We start from the raw sequence: 22,488 nt of genomic DNA, 5'->3' as shown, positions 1-22,488 counted from the left end.
GCTCCACACACACTCGCACACATACACACATACATAACACACATACTCACATCTTATCTGTGTGCAGTTAAATCTTTAGTGGCAGAAAACTGGGGCACATGGTTCCCCAAACAGCACTGTCAAGGGAGGGAACTGGCCGATTGGGCTGCAGCATCAGGGCAGTGAGCTCCCCCTGAATATGTGTGGCAGAGGCTGAAGGACTGACAGTGCTGACGTTCGTCACCACTCACTGAAAACTTCAGCTGGATCTCCATACTCCTGCACACAGCAACAGCACACACCTCCAGTGCCCTACCACCATCAGAACAACAGTTAAAGAAGGGATGGGGGAGAGGAGGTCAAGCTGGCTGCAACAGCCACATGGTTAAAACCCTGGACTTAAATCTGAGGGTCCTGGTTTCAAATCACAGTCACCGTGCCTGATGGGTAAAAAGGGTAGACATCTTCCACATCTCAACAAGTCAACAGATGTGCAGACCTGCTAGTGCCTGAACCCACTCTGTGTGAATACACATACTCCAGAACAAATGCATACATAAAAACCCTATCACCCATGTCAGTGATCAGTGAGTTATGGAAACGAGAAAATACACAGCCTGCACACACGTCCAATTGGAACAAGGCTGCCAACATGATGGGGCAAAAACAGTATATATTTTTTTTATATACACACACATAGAGAGAGAGAGAGAGAGAGAGATTCCTCTCTCTCTCTCTCTCTCTATATATATATATATATATGTGTGTGTGGGTGTGTGGGTGTGTTCATTCTTTAGTTTAGCGTCTTTTTCACTATCAGTGATATTAGATGTTTAAAAAAAAGAAAAAAAAGGGGGTGTGTGTGCGTGAGTGTGCATGTGTGTGTGTGTGAGAAATAAAACAGAAGTAAGAAAAGAGAGTAAGTAGGTTATGTGATCACAAAGTTGAACAAGACCAATTGAACTTTCCACTGAAAAATTCGTCTGCTATTTTGACGGAGTTCTTGGCTGTCTTTCATTGTCGGAAAGAAAATTGTTTCACAACTGAAAATGATATTCACTAAAATCATGAAACACATCATTCATATACTTAATAAAATAAGTAATGTAAAGTTGATTTCCAAATTATTTTTTTTCATCCCCCCCCCCCCCACATAACTTCCCTGAAGCCAGGCAGTGAAACCTCAGATCTAAAAATAGATCTAGTTGATAAGTGGTATAAAAAATAAAAGGTTTCCACTTTTTTGTTACAGGGACGCTGCTCCTTTAAAGCTTTCAGGTCATTTTAAAAAGCATTTTAAAGATGAAAGAATAAATTTTTCAGTGGTGGGTTTAACCAGAAGATTTATTTTGTCTGGAAGCACAATAAAGCATCAAGAAAAATAGGTAAATTTTGAGGCTTTTTTTTTATGAATCAAGTAAAATATATCAACTGGAAACTTAGCCCACGTAAAGTAGAGAGAACGTGATCTTTTATTTGATAGGTCTCTTAAAGTCGATTGGTTGTAAGGAGCAATGTCCATAACCTATTTTTGTCACCAACCTTCTCAGACCAGAAGCAGACGTTGGCAAACTTGTTTACCGCGCTGCGTTTTGAAGAGCGAAGGAAACTAAACTTTGGGCGATCAGTTTCACTCATGCTGTCTTACACACTTCTTCTTCTTCTTCTGCGTTCACTCGTATGCACACGAGTGGGCTTTTACGTGTATGACCGTTTTTACCCCGCCATGTAGGCAGCCATACTCCGTTTTCGGGGGTGTGCATGCTGGGTATGTTCTTGTTTCCATAACCCACCGAACGCTGACATGGATTACAGGATCTTTCACGTGTGTATTTGATCTTCTGCTTGCATTTACACACGAAGGGGGTTCAGGCACTATCAGGTCTGGACATATGTTGACCTGGGAGATCGTAAAAATCTCCACCCTTTACCCACCAGGCGCCGTCACCGTGATTCGAACCCGGGACCCTCAGATTGACAGTCCAACGCTTTAACCACTTGGCTATTGCGCCCGTCAGTCTTACACACAAAAAAAGAAACACAGGAACAAACAAAGGTGGTTTTATTTTCTGATATGTCTTTCAGCTCAATGTATGCAGTATTGTGCTTGCTACGGCAAAGTGAAAAGTGATATACAATCCGTCAGCCATAGTTACAAAGCATTCTATAGTGGCCAGACCTCTGTAACACCTGATCCCCCCACCCCAACATCAACATAGCCCCAGTAATGTGTTTATCTCTGACAGGAGTTGAGGTGTCATGAAAAAGGTGTGTCTATCTGTGACTGTACTTGTGAGGTGTCATGAGAAAGGTGTGGTTACCTGTGACAGGACTTGTGAGGTGTCATGAGAAAGGTGTGGTTACCTGTGATTAGACTTGTGAGGTGTCATGAGAAAGGTGTGATTACCTGTGACAGGACTTGTGAGGTGTCATGAGAAAGGTGTGGTTACCTGTGATTAGACTTGTGAGGTGTCATGAGAAAGGTGTGGTTACTGTGATCAGACTTGTGAGGTGTCATGAGAAAGGTGTGATTACCTGTGACAGGACTTGAGGTGTCATGAGAAAGGTGTGGTTTCTGTGATCAGACTTGTGAGGTGTCAAGAGAAAGGTGTGATTACCTGTGACAGGACTTGTGAGGTGTCAAGAGAAAGGTGTGATTACCTGTGACAGGACTTGTGAGGTGTCAAGAGAAAGGTGTGATTACCTGTGACAGGACTTGTGAGGTGTCATGGGAAAGGTGTGATTACCTGTGACTGAACTTGTGAGGTGTCATGAGAAAGGTGTGATTACCTGTGACAGGACCTGTGAGGTGTCATGAGAAAGGTGTGATTACCTGTGACAAGACTTGTGAGGTGTCATGAGAAAGGTGTGGTTACCTGTGACAGGACCTGTGAGGTGTCATGAGAAAGGTGTGATTACCTGTGACAGGACTTGTGAGTTGTCATGAGAAAGGTGTGGTTACCTGTGACAGGACCTGTGAGGTGTCATGAGAAAGGTGTGGTTACCTGTGACAGGACCTTTGAGGTGTCATGAGAAAGGTGTGGTTACCTGTGATTAGACTTGTGAGGTGTCATAAGAAAGGTGTGGTTACTGTGATCAGACTTGTGAGGTGTCATGAGAAAGGTGTGATTACCTGTGACAGGACTTGTGAGTTGTCATGGGAAAGATGTGATTACGTGTGATTAGACTTGTGAGGTGTCATGAGAAAGGTGTGATTACCTGTGACAGGACTTGTGAGGTGTCATGGGAAAGGTGTGATTACGTGTGATTAGACTTGTGAGGTGTCATGAGAAAGGTGTGGTTACTGTGATCAAACTTGTGAGGTGTCATGAGAAAGGTGTGATTACCTGACAGGACCTGTGAGGTGTCATGAGAAAGGTGTGGTTACCTGTGACAGGACTTGTGAGGTGTCATGAGAAAGGTGTGATTACCTGTGATTAGACTTGTGAGGTGTCATGAGAAAGGTTCCCCTGATCTCCGTGTCCTGTTGCACATGTAAGGAGTGGCGCAGGTACAGCACTGTCTGGGCCCAGTGGGTCTGTCTGTTGGGGGGGAAAGAGAAAAAGTTCACTTCTCCAATCAAATAAAACATGGAGAAAGAAAGCATGCACTGAACAATACAATCTGAAGCAACACTTGACGTCTGCATGAAACAATACATTGTTCACCAACACCTGACGTATGCATAAAACAAATTATTCTTCACCAGCACTTGACATACTGAACATATTTGTCAGGACAAGAAACAATGTATTGACACCCAAATGAGAGAAAGATGCTATTTCATGCACATATTGTGGATGAATCTCAAGCCCTGGCGGCTGTCATGATTTGATCAAAATTGAACAGTTTCTTCTCATATCTAAATATCATATACTGACTGCAGCCAGGATGCAATTTGCACATTATCAGCTGAACATATTTTAGCAAGAGAAGGAAGAGGCACTGCACATTGTGAGCACTGCTTTTTTTTTTTTTTGCTTTTTTTTGTTGTTGATTTTTTGCCTAAAGCAATAAATGTGCAGTGTTTCGTGGCTTTTGCTGATCTAAAACAGAATTGAACTGAGTCTTGCTTGTGGTTTGTTGTTGTTGTTGTTGTGTTGTTACTATAAGTCATATGATCTGTGAGCAAAACAGATTGTTAAAATCAAATCTTGAAAGATTCACAGCCAACTTGGACACACAGCTCGCTTGTTGTGATAAGAGTCTGTCTCGATTAGATAAAAAAGGCAAATTCTGCTCCCAGATATAAATGCAGTATGATAAGTCATTGCACAGAAGACACAGTGCAAAGTCTCAAATCCCTGAACTGAAATCATCTTCAGTGTTGACGATCTTCAGCAGTCCATTGCTAATGTATGACTTTTTCAACTCCTTGTTAAATAGTCCAGTTGGTTCGCTGTTATAGTTGTTGGTTTTTCATTAGAAATATGTTATATTGTTATGTTTTTTGTTGTTGTTTTTTTTAACAAAACTTAAATCAATAATTTTCACACACACACACTTTCACTTACTCGTATGCGTACACAGTAATTCCCCCCCCCCCCCACTCCTCCCACTCGATTTTTTTCCTTCCCTCGTCTAATATCACTTACAGTGAAAAGACGTTAAACTAAAGAACGAACAGTGCACAGGTGAGAGGTGGCTCACGGTTCATAGGGCGAGGTGGAGAGGGAGAATCCCCCAGGGAAGTGTACGGTGAACCAGGTGACAAAGCCGGTGATGGAGGTGTGGCCAAAACACCGGAAGGTGAAGGGGCTCTGTGGACAGTTAACAAACCACACGGTCTCATGTCACATAAATCATGTTCCTTAGGGGCTGTGTCAAACAATCCACACAGTCTGATGTCACATAAATCATGTTCCTTAGGGGCTGTGTCAAACAATCCACATGGTGTGATGTCACATAAATCATGTTCCTTAGAGGCTGTGTCAAACAATCCACATGGTCTGATGTCACATAAATCATGTTCCTTAGAAGCTGTGTCAAACAATCCACATGGTCTGATGTCACATAAATCATGTTCCTTAACTCACTCAGTGCGGCCAGTCCTCTCTTCTCCTCTACCCAGACGCCTCGGATGTCCAGTGGGTGTCTCAATGACCCAACCTTTAGCTTCTGTAGTCAGAATTGTGGTATTCTTTGTCAACATTCACCTCTTCAGTGTAAGAGCCTTCCGCTTGTAATATTTTGATGGTAATAATTGGGGAGAAACGCTGTTAACGTCGTCTCTTTCGCCGTTCGTATGGAGAGAGTTAAAAGCTGTGTTAAACAATCCACATGGTCTGATGTCACATAAATCATGTTCCTTAGGGGCTGTGTCAAACAATCCACATGGTCTGATGTCACATAAATCATGTTCCTTAGAGGCTGTGTCAAACAATCCACATGGTCTGATGTCACATAAATCATGTTCCTTAGAAGCTGTGTCAAACAATCCACATGGTGTGATGTCACATAAATCATGTTCCTTAGGGGCTGTGTCAAACAAACCACATGGTGTGATGTCACATAAATCATGTTCCTTAACTCACTCAGTGCGGCCAGTCCTCTCTTCTCCTCTACCCAGACGCCTCGGATGTCCAGTGGGTGTCTCAATGACCCAACCTTTAGCTTCTGTAGTCAGAATTGTGGTATTCTTTGTCAACATTCACCTCTTCAGTGTAAGAGCCTTCCGCTTGTAATATTTTGATGGTAATAATTGGGGAGAAACGCTGTTAACGTCGTCTCTTTCGCCGTTCGTATGGAGAGAGTTAAAAGCTGTGTTAAACAATCCACATGGTCTGATGTCACATAAATCATGTTCCTTAGGGGCTGTGTCAAACAAACCACACGGTGTGATGTCACATAAATCATGTTCCTTAGGGGCTGTGTCAAACAAACCACATGGTGTGATGTCACATAAATCATGTTCCTTAGGGGCTGTGTCAAACAATCCACATGGTCTGATGTCACGTAAATCAAATCACATTCCTTATTGCCCATCTGACTGTAAAGGTGCTATTTCAGAGCTGAATACCTTAGAGCCAGTCAAAGACTCAATAAAACGGTTTCCATGTCCCCACATACGCATATCAGTATCAGTAGCTCAAGGAGGCATCACTGCGTTCAGACAAATCCATATACGCTACACCACACCCAACACACAGTCCGGCCTTGAGAGAAAAAAAGAACAAACAACAAAAAACAAATCTGCAGCAAAGGGAACTAACTTCTTCAGTATTTCTGGATGTATCCACACATGTCCATCTGGAGGAGAAAACAGATGACATAGTATATTTCCTGCGTGTTTCCCAACCAGTATGGCAGGAAAGCCTTTGAGGATGGAACTCCCTGGTTTTGAATGCGTTAAAACAACATTAAAAAGACCAATTCACTCACGCCTTGCTCAATCCACACGAGACATAAAATTCAAATGAAGTTCAAAATATTGAAAACAGCATAAAAAGACCACTTCACCCACGTATGTTTCAGTACACTTTGATGAAATCACACACATTTCTTGTAATGACATTTATCTTTTATGGGAAAGATGTCAACAAGTTCATAAATATTGTATGGGAACATGAATACATTATCATATTCATATGCTTTGAAATCATGCATGGACACACACATGCATGAACACTCTGTAGCACATGACTGCAGACACTGAAATGCCCACACAGAGAGGAAGCAGCTGTCATACTTGCATGCTGGTAAAAATAAATGCATATGATGAAAAAAACAACACTAAACAAACAAGATTATGTAGTATCAGCACACATCAAACGTGAAAAAAAAAAAACAGGGAAAAAAAGTCCATTGGTAGGGATTGAAAGACATTGATACACCTTTTGAGGAGGTGTCTGAGTTTATTCCAATGTGCCTGTTATTTACATGCGCACTGGATGAATCGGTTGAATCTAAGGGTCCTGGGTTCGAATCTCAGTAATGGCACCTGGTGAGTAAAGGGTGAAATTTTTTCCAATCTACCAGGTCAACATATATGCAATCTATGTCAGCATTTGATGGGTTATTGAAACAAGAACATACCCAGCATGCACATCCCTGAAAATGGAGTATGCCTGCCTGCATGGCAGGGTAAATAAACAAAACAGTCATACACGTAAAATGTTACATGTCTGTATGAGTGTGTATGTGTGCATGACTGAAACTTGATCGAATGACACAGGAAATGAATGATGAGCACCCGATCAGCCTTCAGTCGGCTCTATCCAGGTAGGCAGCCTGTTGTGCAAATGACACCGAGTTTGTAAAGCGCTTAGAGCTTGGTCTCTGACCGAGGACAGGCACTATATAAGTATCCATATCATCATCATCATCATAACGTACCTGAATATGTTCTAGGTCAGTGCACAATGCAGATGTGAGATCCAGACAGCACACCTGGGCAGCATGGGCCTGAACAGCCTCAACAGGTATGGCTCTGATGTCGGCGTCAGCTGACAGGAACACACAGAACTAACATCACACGTCACTTCACATCACAGAACTAACATCATACGTCACTTCACATCACAGAACATCATACGTCACTTCATATCACACAGCACAGGAACACAGAAATAACATCACACGTCACTTCACATCACAGGAACACAGAACTAACATCATTCGTCACTTCATATCACACAGCACAGGAACACAGAACTAACATCATTCGTCACTTCATATCAGACAGCACAGGAACACACAACTAACATCATACGTCACTTCACATCACACAGCACAGGAACACAGAACTAACATCATTCGTCACTTCATATCAGACAGCACAGGAACACACAACTAACATCATACGTCACTTCATATCACACAGCACAGGAACACAGAAATAACATCACACGTCACTTCACATCACAGGAACACAGAACTAACATCACACGTCACTTCACATCACAGAACTAACATCACACGTCACTTCACATCAAAGGAACACAGAACTAACATCATACGTCACTTCACATCACAGAACTGACATCACATGTCACTTCACATCACACAGCGCAGGAACACAGAACCGACAACACACATCACTTCACATCACAGAACTAACATCACATGTCACTTCACATCACACAGCACAGGAACACACAGAACTAACATCACATGTCACTTCACATCACACAGCACAGGAACACAGAACCGACATCATACATCACTTCACATCACAGAACTAACATCACACAGCACTTCACATCACACAGCACAGGAACACACAGAACTAACATCACACGTCACTTCACATCACACAGCACAGGAACACACAGAATTAACATCATATGTCACTTCACATCACACAGCACAGGAACACAGAACTAACATCACACGTCACTTCATATCACACAGCACAGGAACACACAACTAACATCATACGTCACTTCACATCACACAGCACAGGAACACACAGAACTAACATCACACGTCACTTCACATCACACAGCACAGGAACACACAGAACTAACATCATACGTCACTTCACATCACACGTCACTTCACATCACAGAACTGACATCACACGTCACTTCACATCACACAGCACAGGAACACACAGAACTAATATCATATGTCAGTTCACATCACACAGCACAGAAACACAGAACTAACATCACACGTCACTTCACATGCATGCTGTACATCAACACAGCATAGCACCTGTGTGTTCTACGATGTATGCTGTACATCAACACAGCATAGCACCTGTGTGTTCTATGATGTATGCTGTACATCAACACAGCATAACACCTGTGTGTTCTATGATGTATGCTGTACATCAACACAGCATAACACCTGTGTGTTCTATGATGTATGCTGTACATCAACACAGCATAACACCTGTGTGTTCTATAATGTATGCTGTACATCAACACAGCACAATACCTGTGTGTTCTATGATGTATGCCGTAGCATAACACCTGTGCGTCCTATGATGTATGCTGTACATCAACACAGCGTTAACACCTGTGTTCTATGATGTATGCTGTACATCAACACAGCACAACACCTGTGTGTTCTATGATGTATGCTGTACATCAACACAGCATAACACCTGTGTGTTCTATGATGTATGCTGTGCATCAACACAGCACAGCATCTGTGTGTGTCCTATGATGCATGCTTTACGTCAACAGTGCCATTAAAGGGTTAACAAAAAGAAAAGGAAGACTGTGCACTTGGGTCAGCCAGGACTGGGCTGTAAGGGTCAGGAAGGAGACAGGTAACCAGTTCACTCACCTGTGAGACAGGCATGAGCCGCTGCTGCCATGGTTTCCATGGACACTTTGTACAGATTCTTTACCTCTCCCCAGAACTCCAGCCTGTGGACAGATGTGAGCCACTGTGTAGTGGGCTGTTTTTAATGTGTGTGTGTGTGTGTGTGTGCGTGTGTGTGTGTGTGGGTGCGTGTGTGTGTGGGTGCGTGTGAGAGAGAGAGAGTGTGAGTATGGTGGTGGGAAATGGGTGAATATGATTATAAATATTCAACATTCATATTTGTATGTATTCACATGCACATGCACACACACATGCACACGCACGCACACACGCGTGCACGCATACACACACACTCTCAAACACAAACCCACAAAACCCACTCAATATGAATGTGGGAGCTGCAGGCCATGAATGCAAAAGAAGAAGAAAAATAAAATCTATGTTGTATGGGTAAAAAAGAAGAAAGGAAAGCAGCATCTAAACTATAAAATAAGAAAATAAAAAAATCAAAAAAGCAAGGAGACAACTTGCCTGTGGAGATAATCTTCATCATGTATAGGCGCTAGGTACAGAGTTGCCTTGCACGGAAACATCAGCCCTCCCTGATACATCAACAAAACCCTGCGTCACAGTAACACCAGTGCTAACAGTCACCACAAAACAGCACAGAAACCCTACGTCACTGTAACACCAGTGCTAACTGTCACCACAAAACAGCACAGAAATCCAACGTCACAGTAACACCAGTGCTAACTGTCACCACAAAACAGCACAGAAACCCTACGTCACAGTAACACCAGTGCTAACAGTCACCACAAAACAGCACAGAAACCCTACGTCACAGTAACACCAGTACTAACAGTCACCACAAAACAGCACAGAAACCCTGCGTCACAGTAACACCAGTGCTAACTGTCACCACAAAACAGCACAGAAACCCTACGTCACAGTAACACCAGTACTAACAGTCACCACAAAACATCACACAGAAACCCTAGTTAACTGTAACACCAGTACTAACTGTCACCACAAAACAGCACAGAAACTCTACGTCACAGTAACACCAGCACTAACTGTCACTACAAAACAGCACAGGAACCCTATGTCACAGTAACACCAGTGCTAACTGTCACCACAAAACAGCACAGAAATCCAACGTCACAGTAACACCAGTGCTAACAGTCACCACAAAACAGCACAGAAACCCTAGGTCACAGTAACACCAGTGCTAACTGTCACCACAAAACAGCACAGAAATCCAACGTCACAGTAACACTAGTGCTAACTGTCACCACAAAACAGCACAGAAACCCTAGTTAACTGTAACACCAGTGCTAACAGTCACCACAAAACAGCACAGAAACCCTATGTCACAGTAACACCAGTACTAACTGTCACCACAAAACAGCACAGAAACCCTGCATCACAGTAACACCAGTGCTAACTGTCACCACAAAACAGCACAGAAACCCTGCATCACAGTAACACCAGTGCTAACAGTCACCACAAAACAGCACAGAAACCCTGCGTCACAGTAACACCAGTACTAACTGTCACCACAAAACAGCACAGAAACCCTAGGTCACAGTAACACCAGTGCTAACTGTCACCACAAAACAGCACAGAAATCCAACGTCACAGTAACACCAGTGCTAACTGTCACCACAAAACAGCACAGAAACCCTAGTTAACTGTAACACCAGTGCTAACTGTCACCACAAAACAGCACAGAAACCCTACGTCACAGTAACACCAGTGCTAACTGTCACCACAAAACAGCACAGAAATCCAACGTCACAGTAACACCAGTGCTAACTGTCACCACAAAACAGCACAGAAACCCTAGGTCACAGTAACACCAGTACTAACTGTCACCACAAAACAGCACAGAAATCCAACGTCACAGTAACACCAGTGCTAACTGTCACCACAAAACAGCACAGAAACCCTAGTTAACTGTAACACCAGTGCTAACTGTCACCACAAAACAGCACAGAAACCCTGCGTCACAGTAACACCAGTGCTAACAGTCACCACAAAACAGCACAGAAACCCTAGGTCACAGTAACACCAGTGCTAACTGTCACCACAAAACAGCACAGAAACCCTAGTTAACTGTAACACCAGTGCTAACAGTCACCACAAAACAGCACAGAAACCCTAGGTCACTGTAACACCAGTGCTAACTGTCACCACAAAACAGCACAGAAATCCAACGTCACAGTAACACCAGTGCTAACTGTCACCACAAAACAGCACAGAAACCCTACGTCACAGTAACACCAGTGCTAACAGTCACCACAAAACAGCACAGAAACCCTATGTCACAGTAACACCAGTACTAACTGTCACCACAAAACAGCACAGAAACCCTGCATCACAGTAACACCAGTGCTAACTGTCACCACAAAACAGCACAGAAACCCTACGTCACAGTAACACCAGTGCTAACTGTCACCACAAAACAGCACAGAAATCCAACGTCACAGTAACACCAGTGCTAACTGTCACCACAAAACAGCACAGAAACCCTACGTCACAGTAACACCAGTGTTAACAGTCACCACAAAACAGCACAGAAACCCTATGTCACAGTAACACCAGTACTAACTGTCACCACAAAACAGCACAGAAACCCTGCATCACAGTAACACCAGTGCTAACTGTCACCACAAAACAGCACAGAAACCCTACGTCACAGTAACACCAGTGCTAACTGTCACCACAAAACAGCACAGAAACCCTACGTCACAGTAACACCAGTGCTAACAGTCACCACAAAACAGCACAGAAACCCTGCGTCACAGTAACACCAGTGCTAACAGTCACCACAAAACAGCACAGAAACCCTATGTCACTGTAACACCAGTGCTAACAGTCACCACAAAACAGCACAGAAACCCTACGTCACAGTAACACCAGTGCTAACTGTCACCACAAAACAGCACAGAAACCCTATGTCACTGTAACACCAGTGCTAACTGTCACCACAAAACAGCACAGAAACCCTAGTTAACTGTAACACCAGTGCTAACAGTCACCACAAAACAGCACAGAAATCCAACGTCACAGTAACACCAGTGCTAACTGTCACCACAAGACAGCACAGAAATCCAACGTCACAGTAACACTAGTGCTAACTGTCACCACAAGACAGCACAGAAACCCTAATTAGTTCTCTGTTTCAGAAGAGTAACACATTTACTGTTGTCATACCATTAAATGTTCTAATTCTGGATATAAAACTAATTTTGTGGTTTAGAGCAGAAATGGTTTGTATATAACACTCAGCAGTTTTACCCTGTGAAAAAACGACTAGGAATTAGATACAGATACACAAAATACGTGCTAACACACATAACTGATTACATATAAACACACTTTTTTTTCCCTCTGGCAGCTATCAGAAATGTGACATTCCAACAGATTTCTCATGTGTAACTTAAGTCTTCTGGAGCAGTCTTAAGTGGTCTCTACAGATTAAATACTCATGTGTGTAATCTTACTGTATGAATGTCACTGACAACTTTTTTTTGGGTTAACAAGTACTACTCCTATATTCCTTCTATTGTCATTAACAAATTGAACCATCATTGAAAGATGTTCCTTCTATTGTCATTAACAAATTGAATTATCATTGAAAGATGTTCCTCTACTTAATATTCACTCTTACTTACTTATGCTCCAAATTAGTTCTTCAGATTTACATTCACAGCAAAATATTTTGAAGCTTTCTGTATCAGCCGCCGATATTTTCTCCCCTCCACTAGACCTTGAGTGGCAGTCTGGACACTAGTCATTCGGATGAGATGATAAACCGAGGTCCTGTGTGCAGCATGCACTTAGCACATGTAAAAGAACCCATGGCAACAAAAGGGCTGTTCCTGGCAAAATTCTGTAGAAAAATCCACCTCGATAGGAAAAATAAATAAAACTGCACGCAAGAAAAAATACCAAAAAAATGGGTGGCGCTGTACTGTAGCGACATGCTCTCCCTTGGGAGAGCAGCCCGAATTTCACACAGAGAAATCTGTTGTGATAAAATGAAATACCAATACAAATAATTATGCTCAGAAAGCTGTCTATATTCCCACTGCATCAGTATCCAAGTTGACAGTGTGACTTGCACAAGTGGTACTGACCGGTTTGAGGAACCTGTCACGTGCCTTCAATACTGACGGAAGCATGGACTCGTAAAACAAACAGTAGCCCTGAAAATATACAAAGCACATAAGTATCTGAACAACTGAATGTCTGTTATTTGATGTGTGCTTATTATCACAGTTCTGAAAAAATTATTGCTTATGCCTGTGGTGTATGTATGTGTGCATGCATCATGCATGGGTGCCTGCTTGTGTTCACGTATGTCCAATATGCATGAGTTCACAGGATATCTGCTGAGCTGCACGTTGAATTACTGAAGACTGAATAATAACATTGTCCAGGGCTCACTAGCATTCAACCTGAACTGTACCCACCCCACCACACCACAAACCAGCAAGCAAACCCCCTCCACACACACAAGTGTGTGCACACGTACGCGCGCGCACACACACACACACACACGCACACACCAACCACCACCAAACTCACCATCCATTCACTGATGATGGCGTCCACTTTTTCTGGAAGGTCAGCATCCTGTGGGAGAGAAAAATAAAACAGTGTTTGCAAGACTGTTCGCCAGAGATATTTTTCTTCAATGTTCAAAGATGACCTCCATCACATCCCTTTCTGAATGATCACACTGTTGCTGAGGTACCTTATGTCTTACTGCTGCTCTGTGGTCATCCAAAGTATTCAACAATTCAAACATGCTTAGTTGTGTAGCCATCAGTCTATTAAAAAACTCCGCTCCCCCTATAAAACCTAAATATCTTACCAAAACTAACTAGTTTGTCTCCCTTGGACAGTTCCCTACACTCCCTCACACTAAAGTAAAACAAACCGAACAGAATGCTTTTGGGCAAATGACAATAATGACCCTGCTAATTAAGACAAGAGAGGCAAGGCCTTCAAGACTCACTTGTGATACACTTAAAAAAAAACTAATCGTTAAAATGTGTTCTGTATTTGTTATTATAAAGCTTCGGGTTAAAAGAAAAAGGGAAAAGAAAAAGGGAAAAGAAAAAAGTCCTAATGGCAGATTAAAACCCTGCATGTTCGGATGAGAAGAAACTGTCTTATCCATTACACTATCGTGGCTCCTTAACTGATGTTCAAAAATATAATAATTAAACATGCTTTTTTTTAAAGGGCGATAAATCTATTGCGGTATCTGCAGTGAGAACGCTATTCAAATCATATTATTCTGATGTATTCAAAAAATCTTTAAGGACAATTAAAAATTCTTTTTAAGTCCGCGGTAAAGGAAACGTGGCTATCGCCGCAATCACACTGCAACATTTAGCCGTTTTCTCTCGATCTAGATAGATGTACAAGTTTAGTTACACCCGGTTGACACGGTCCATTCAATTTCTCTTTTATGTTCATTCTAGTTTTATAGTTTTAAAGTTGATATCAAAATTGAGTATTTTGTTAAACTAATAACATGTAGAGCAAAGTACAAGTACTTCTAAACGTTGTATGAAGTGAAAAGGACTTGCGTTTCATCAATTCAAGGGTATTAACTCTTAACTCTCATGGTTTATTATTTTTAACTGTGAATTCCGACTGATTCTATGGATATCTTTATGGCAGTTTGGGGCATAATCCAGTAAGTGATGAGGTGTTCACAAATCTGTCTTTGAATAAATATTTGACGGTCTCCTCCAACTTTCCATCACATGTTATCGTGTATTGTCGATTGAATCTAGGATTGAATGGGCAGGTCAACAACTTGAAACAAAATGGCATCATTCGCGTTCGTGAAGAATATGAGCACGCGCTTTGAATATGTATAAATATGTGTACGCAACTGATTTTTGCCCATGACCTTCAGGGCTCAGCCAATAGATCTATAAAGTCCACTTGTCGTATTGATTTTAGTATTTTTCCGAAAAAGACCACTTGGGCGAATGAACATAGTGAAGGCCCTGTACACTGAGAGTAAAACACACAAGCTTTTTATGTATTGGGTATAATTTCAAAATGTAATGTTTAAGATGAGAAAGATCAGTTTAAAGCAAATTAAACCCCCTAGCATTAATTACAGATTAATTTCCCTTTTTTACTATCTGCACCAAAACGTTTGCAAAATAAATATAACTTCCATGCTTAGCAAAAGAAGTTCCTGTTTGAACAAAAAATGATAAAAATGACTGCTCTTGTTGTTGTGTCAGGATATCAGATCAAAGTGCCAAGTTTAGAGAATAAAAAAAATATAAATATAACTGTAAATGCAGTCTGCATATAATTTGGCTTCTTTTTTAAAATTTTTTTGTGCCCATTCTAGAGGTGCAATATCATTTTAAACAAGATGACTGGAAAGAACTGATTTTTTCCTATTTTTATGCCAAATTTGGTGTCACTGACAAAGTATTTGCAGAGAAAATGGCAATGTTAAAGTTTTCCACGGACACACACACAGACAACCGAACACCGGGTTAAAACATAGACTCACTTTGTTTACACAAGTGAGTCAAAAAACATTAATACAATGTCAGTGAACACACACAACAACAAAAATAACAACAAAATATGGAACAAAACACAGGAAACATAAGTTCATATCAAGTTCAAAGAATGTACTTCTATTTCAAAATATATAAGCCGTAGGAACAGTATTTGTGCTGGACTGTCTTCTTGCTGTTGACATACTTTTTGATCTGTAAATATGCATGAAGCCACCAGCACTGATAATTTAATGCATGCACTAAGTACATGTCCCTGCAAGTTGAGTGCAAAATATACAGTGAGTGTGTTTTTGTGTATATGTGTATACATGAGTGTGTAAGCAAGTGCGTATGTGTTAAAATATGTGTAACTAGTAATGTGTGTGTTTGTGTGTGTGTGTGCATGTGCAATTCCTTCCTTCATTTGATGTCTTTTCACTTAAAGTGAGATCAGACATGTCTTGTGTGTGTGTGTTTGTGTATGGGAAGTGGGAGTGGGGGCTGGGGTGGTGGTTAAAGGAAATTTTCTGCTGCCGGAAAAAGAGGGCGCTAGCCAGCGGGACAAAGGGGAGGTTACCTACTTCCGGGAGGTTATCGGCCATAGTTGCTTTCGTTTTCTCCACATAGGCAGATAGTAGTTTGCACAGGACAGGAATGTCAGACCCCTGCCCGAGTCTGCACTAGTTGGGTCACAGTTAAGTATGTGTAATTAAAAGGGGAATATACAGAGAAAGGATAAACTAGAACAGTGGAATCAATGATCAGTAAACATTATGTTCAACAGCGATTAACAACATGAACAACAACAAAAGTAAAATTCAATATCTGGAGATCGCATTATAGAAACACTCCTACTGGACTATTTAACAGGGATTAAGCAATTTTGAACAAAGACCATGAATGGTTGGACATTATTTCTTTTATATATAGTTCTGAAGAATTACTAATTAGTGTGCATGTGTGTGTGTGTATGTGTGTGTGTGTGTGTGTGTGTGTGTGTGTGTGTGTGCACGCATGCAATTATTTTTTTTATGTATTGATCTGAAGAATTACTAACTAGTGTGTGTGTGTGTGTGTGCGTGCACGCGCATGTGCGTGTGTGCACATGTGCATGTGTACGTGTGCACATGCACAACCACAAAATCTCACCCACACACACTAACATCCATGTTGACTGTCAACTCCCCTGAAGACATATCAAAGCAGAAAAGCTTCATGAAAAACACAACAGACATGTGTTTCACAGACACCAGCTGTCAACAAACAACAGTGATACATTGCAACTGTTCTCTGACCTCTGCCCTTTGCTCTATGACCTGGATCCTGTCGGCCATGTTGTTTTCCTGCACCACCTGACGAGCGTGTCTGGCCATGGCACTGGCCTCTATAGCGTACACTGCCCACACATTGTGCACTGCCTTTTAAACATAGGTATATGCATATATATATATATATATATATATATATACAAAACACACATGCATACATATATATATGTAAGAACAAGTGCGTGCGTGCGTGCGTGTGCGCGCGTGTGTGAGTGTTGTATCAGTATCAGTATCAGTAGCTCAAGGAGGCGCCACTGTGTTCGGACAAATCCATATATGCTACACCACATCTGCCAAGCAGATGCCTGACCAGCAGCATAACTCAATGCGCTTAGTCAGACCTTGACGGAAAAAAACAGAAAAGAAAAAAAAGATAACAATAATGATAATGATCATGATGATGATATTAATAACAATAATAACAATGATGATGATGATGATGATGATAATAATAATAATAAATAAAAATGAAATAAAAAGACAATAATGATGATAAATAAGGAAATAAGCACAAAAATGTAAAACATGAGTGTTGTAAGTTTGTGCGATGTGTGTGGGGGTAGGTGTACGGCGTGCACATGTTTTTTGTAGGAGGAGAAATATGAGACGATTAGAGCTGAGGTGAGTGTTTGTCTCTGGTGGGTGTGTATGTTGAAGAGGGCCGAGGGCTGGGGTGTAGAAATGTGCTTCTAGGTCCCACTTCAGTGTTGCCCAGCTTTTGTATGCCAGTGTATATGTGTGGGGTGGTGTGAGAGAGGGTAAGTGTGTGTGAGAGTGTGTGCTCGCATGTGTGTGCGCATATTTATGTGTTTGCACGTGGAAGGTGTTGATAAGGTGACTTACTTTGGTCTTTATGTGTTGGACACTGTGATGAAGCCCTAGTATAAAGTAAAAGCTTAAAGAATGAAGTAAACCCCATGGGAACATTACCTGACTATTTGTCCTTGCAAATATATACATGTATACATATATCTAAATACATATACATTGATGTATGCATATATGTATGCATATATATCATTGTACTGAGAAAAGCAACATTAAAATCAATGTAAACAACAGATAATAACTGAAATAACAATGACTGACTGGTGTGGCAACAGCAGTTAACAGTGTGGACATTTGTAATCTATAATACTACCAAAAAGTATGAAATGGAGAATATATAAATATATTCTATGCTCGCGCGCACACACACACACACACACACACGCACACACACACAAAACAACAACAAACACACACACACAGAGAACATTTAATTTAACCCATTTAACACAGCCATCAGTATCTTGAACACTCTTGACAATGAATAAAAAAAAGATGCAGCAAATCAAAATGAAGACCAGCACACACACACACACACACACACAAACACATGGGCAAACTCATGCACGCGCACACACACACACACACAAAAATGCTCACACACCTGCACACACACACACAAACATGTTCACACATACATCCACACACACAATCCATGCAATACTCCATACGACCAGTACCTGTGTCAATGTCACCCTACCTTTCTTGGCTCCGGCCTGAACAGCGAAGACACTGAGGATGCCCGTGCCTGCCCCAATGTCAAGGACACAGCGCCTGTACAGGTCGCGGTAGTTCTTCAGTATTGCCCATCTGACACACACACACATCACAGCGCTGATGACTGCTTTCGTTCCCCTGTTATTAGTGTTTCTGCTGAACTCCTCTAACACTGAAAAATATGAAGTTAATTCTCAATAAGTCATAACACAATCAGGGGTTCTGGTAAGTTAAAAAAATCTTGGAAGTCCAACCGACCTTTTTACCACAATTCTTAGGGGTTCTGGTGGTCACTCTAATGCTGCACTTTCTCAATGAATCTGCATTGCTACACTGTACACACATAAAAAGACAGACACATCTTCTGGTCAGAATCAACAAGATTTCTGGGCCGAGACAAGGAGACAACTCTTCCTTGTAGCAGATTCTACATTATTTCATGCTTTTCCAGGAGCGAAGTGGCAGAACGGTTATATCTGCCAATACAGTGTCTGTCAAGGCCTGGGTTTGAATCCTGCTCTCACCCTTTTTCCCCAAGTTTGACAGGTAAATCAAACTGAGTGTCTACTCATTCGAATGAGACAATAAAACAGCACACACTTGGCACACTGAAAAAGAACCAATGGTAACAAGAGTGTTGTCCTCTGGCAAAATTATGTAAAAGAAATCCATTCTGATAACTACACAAATCTCTCGCTCTGTCTCTCTCTCTCTATATATATATATACAGAAGCAATTACTTACTTTTTAATTCTTTTACGTTTCGCAGTGTATTATCTAGTTAATTATTATTAGTTGTGCGTTATCCAATTTGTGGATTATCATTTGCAGTTTATCATTCACTTCTGTAATTTGTAAGGTTTTGATTTTGAATGTTGATTCACTGTACCCCCTTCATGAGGGGCCATGGCCTTTATTGAATAAACTATCCGTATCCGTATCTCTCTCTATATATGTATATATGCATATAATCAAGGCCTGACAAGGGTGTTGGGTTATGCTGCTGTCAAGCATCTGCCTAACAGATGTGGTGTAGTGTATATAGATTTGTCCATACACAGTGATGCCTCCTTGAGAAACTGAAACTTCCTGTATTCGTTCCAGAAACATCACGGGGACAGGTTTGATAACCATGCAGTCCATCCATTCTTGTCTGAAAGCATCAGGGCTGCAATGTTATGAGTTACCAGAACCCTAAAAATATAACTGTTAATCATACGACAGGAGAACATACTTCGCAAAATGAATTTAGCACCATTGGAAAATGGAATTAGAAAACAACACAAATAAAAGAATTAGAAAACAGCAGCAGCTATGAGTCAAAAACAAACTGTACACACAGAACAGACAGCTAACTTCAAGGCCTGGACTACATGTACATACAAGATTACCTGTAAGCGTTGGTCCTGATGGTATCCGCCAGCATCTCTTCATGGACATGGATTGAACTGTAGCTTCTGTTCACACACACACACACACATATGCACATACATACACATACATAAATGCACACACACACACACAAACATTCACACACTCAAGTGTACATACACACACAGATAAATTAAACACATATAATTCACACATGTTTGTGAAAATTTTATGAATGCTGAATGCTCTATGTCACTTAATGTCACACACACACACACACACACACACACACACACACAGAGTAATAAACCACATCAATTCTGTTTTACCTGTAAAGCGGGATACTATTGACAATTTGTGTGCAGAAAGAAACACATTAGCCTAAAAGATGTCAAAGTAACAAGGTCCACATACACATCTAGATATATCAAGGTACACACACACACTCTCTCTCTCTCAAACACACTCACACACACAGTGACACACACACACATACTCTCTCACACAAACACACACACACAGTGACACACACACACACACATATAGTGACACACATACACACACACACACACACATACACTGACATATACACTTACTTGAAATAATTAACATCAGCGTCCCCGACTTCGCATGAGAGAACTGATGAACTGTTAGTGCCTTCATCTGCAGGCAGCTGTTGTTGTTGTAGTTGTTGTTGCTCGTGTTGTAGTTGTTGCTGTTGCTCTTCTTGTTGTTGTTCAAGAGTGCTTCCATCACCAGCATCAGTGGTCAGCCTTATCCTGAGGAAAGACAAAAAGTAATCTGCAAACCAAATTTATTTGATAATAAAACATAGTAGGCCATTGAAGCAGCACACAGGTGTGTGGAAGACAAAAAGGAGGACAATAAGGCGCCAGAAGCAGCACTGCCATGAACAACATGGTGAGTAGTTTTCAATTTTCTTACACAGACGTAGGAAACAGAGGAAATGTACCACAGATGCTTACAATAGCACTGCACAGAAGCCACTGGCCTCGGACCTCCCGAGAGACAACATTTTTCCTCACTTCATATACCCCTCTCTGTTCCCTCCTCTCAACAGTAAGGGTGGAGAACTTTGGATGTCTATTTTCACTGGAATTACAGTCTTTGTCTTTGACACACGACACATAAGAGTACATATTCGTCTTCTCGAAATTCTGCTCAATGTTGTTGTGTATTTTACGGCTTGCTTCACAAAGGCTTACTTTGTTTTTTTGAGTGAGTTTCGTTTGAATTTTATTGAAACTTGTTTTCTGGTTCCAGAAATAGCAGGACTTGAGTCAGTGTACCAATTTTCTCCAAATAAATTCCATACTGAACGGATAATTCACAAAACGAAAGCAAATTTCAGCAGACCAAGGACCGTTTCTTGCAAGCAAAACTGCATGGTGGACGTCACATCCACAGACGGTGAAGTCGACACGCAGTTCCATCTTTCCCTTAGCTTTTCATCAATCAGTTCTGCGGTGCTGTGCACAAAACTGACGTTGGAAGAGGTGTGTCTGGCAGAGGAGAAAGCACGGTAAGCAGGAAAAGAAAACAACAAGGAATAACTCGTCTGGCACTCAGCCACCTCTCCTCACCTACAGCACGTGCACTGGCAGCCCGATTGTGATCACGTGGTATGGCAACTCTGGTGTGCATGACAGACGATACTCATGCGTGCGCGCTAGACAGACAAACTGAGAGCGAGATAGGCACGGACTTGCGATATTTATAAGTCCGTGGAGAGAGGCATTGAGAGGGCGAAAAAGATAATTACAACTGAAGGAATTAGAGATCTGAAACAGTCATCCACAGACACATTCACACCGTGACACAACACGGACATATAAACACACGTACACACGTGTACCCCCCGGCTTCCCGCACTTCCCACTCACACGGACGAACACCCACAGGCCGTGGGGAGGATGGACTGAATGGTTAACAGAACATAATGAGTTCAAACAATTACATTAAAGTATCCCTACTGCCAGCCGCTGCTCTAGTAGTTAACCATGTACCCCTCCTTACCAGCTCCAGGAATTTAGGATGCTAAACTGCGACGTTACCGTTCATTCCGTCCCACTTTAGAAGCCAAAATTCAGCTCCAGAAATTTAGGATGCTTTACTGCTCTTTCTTTTCCGTGTAAAAAAAAAAAAAAAAAAAATCCCTGAGCAAAGCATTAACAAACACAACAAACACAATACAATAAACATACGGAACAATGACGGATGCACCCCCGGTATCCATGATCAACAAAATTGGGACTGAGCCTTCCGGGAGGTTTGACACAAAACTCGGCGAAGAGGGAAAGAGGAAGAGAACTTTGGGGTGGTGATGGGAGAGCGACACAGAGAAAGAGGGGTGGTGATGAAGGCGTGTGGGGCCTGTGCCACAGCACCACTGTCAGCACTGTCGTGTCTGCGCTCGTCAGTGCAGTACTCCGATAGCTGATTCCGACACTTGTATCGAGATACTATCCCCCATT

General features: G+C 41.7%; 1 protein-coding gene across 2 annotated transcripts; it reads right to left on the bottom strand.

The window, feature by feature from the left end:
• Positions 1 to 53: 53 nt before the first annotated feature.
• LOC143284572 (protein arginine N-methyltransferase 6-like) lies at positions 54 to 22,323 on the bottom strand. Of its 2 annotated transcripts, none has more exons than XM_076591378.1 (13): positions 22,219 to 22,323; positions 20,590 to 20,772; positions 20,014 to 20,079; positions 18,606 to 18,715; positions 17,045 to 17,145; positions 13,789 to 13,836; positions 13,338 to 13,406; positions 9,727 to 9,797; positions 9,217 to 9,299; positions 7,315 to 7,424; positions 4,630 to 4,739; positions 3,411 to 3,521; positions 54 to 258 (listed from the first exon to the last, which is right to left on the bottom strand). In XM_076591378.1, the coding sequence occupies exons 1-13, from the start codon at positions 22,248 to 22,250 to the stop codon at positions 120 to 122; spliced, it is 1,233 nt and encodes a 410-aa protein (XP_076447493.1). In that variant the 5' UTR covers positions 22,251 to 22,323; the 3' UTR covers positions 54 to 119. The 2 variants fall into 2 exon arrangements, with proteins under 2 accessions (XP_076447493.1, XP_076447492.1); XM_076591377.1 differs by lacking the exon at positions 22,219 to 22,323 and adding an exon at positions 20,980 to 21,478.
• Between the last annotated feature and the right edge of the window lie 165 nt (positions 22,324 to 22,488).

This window comes from Babylonia areolata, chromosome 8 (genome assembly GCF_041734735.1).
Source record: "Babylonia areolata isolate BAREFJ2019XMU chromosome 8, ASM4173473v1, whole genome shotgun sequence".
NCBI classification, from domain to species: Eukaryota; Metazoa; Mollusca; class Gastropoda; order Neogastropoda; family Buccinidae; genus Babylonia; species Babylonia areolata.
This window is presented reverse-complemented; position numbering and strand designations above follow the sequence as displayed.

What these genes read in the sequence shown, in the direction of transcription:
- LOC143284572 (XM_076591377.1), bottom strand. Translation starts at nt 21,029, where the DNA reads ATGTTGTCTCTCGGGAGGTCCGAGGCCAGTGGCTTCTGTGCAGTGCTA. An exon ending in ATCAGGACCAACGCTTACAG is followed by an intron (nt 18,716 to 20,013) that starts GTAATCTTGTAT and finishes TGTGTGTGTCAG; the next exon opens with ATGGGCAATACTGAAGAACT. An exon ending in GATGAAGATTATCTCCACAG is followed by an intron (nt 9,300 to 9,726) that starts GCAAGTTGTCTC and finishes ATCTGTCCACAG; the next exon opens with GCTGGAGTTCTGGGGAGAGG.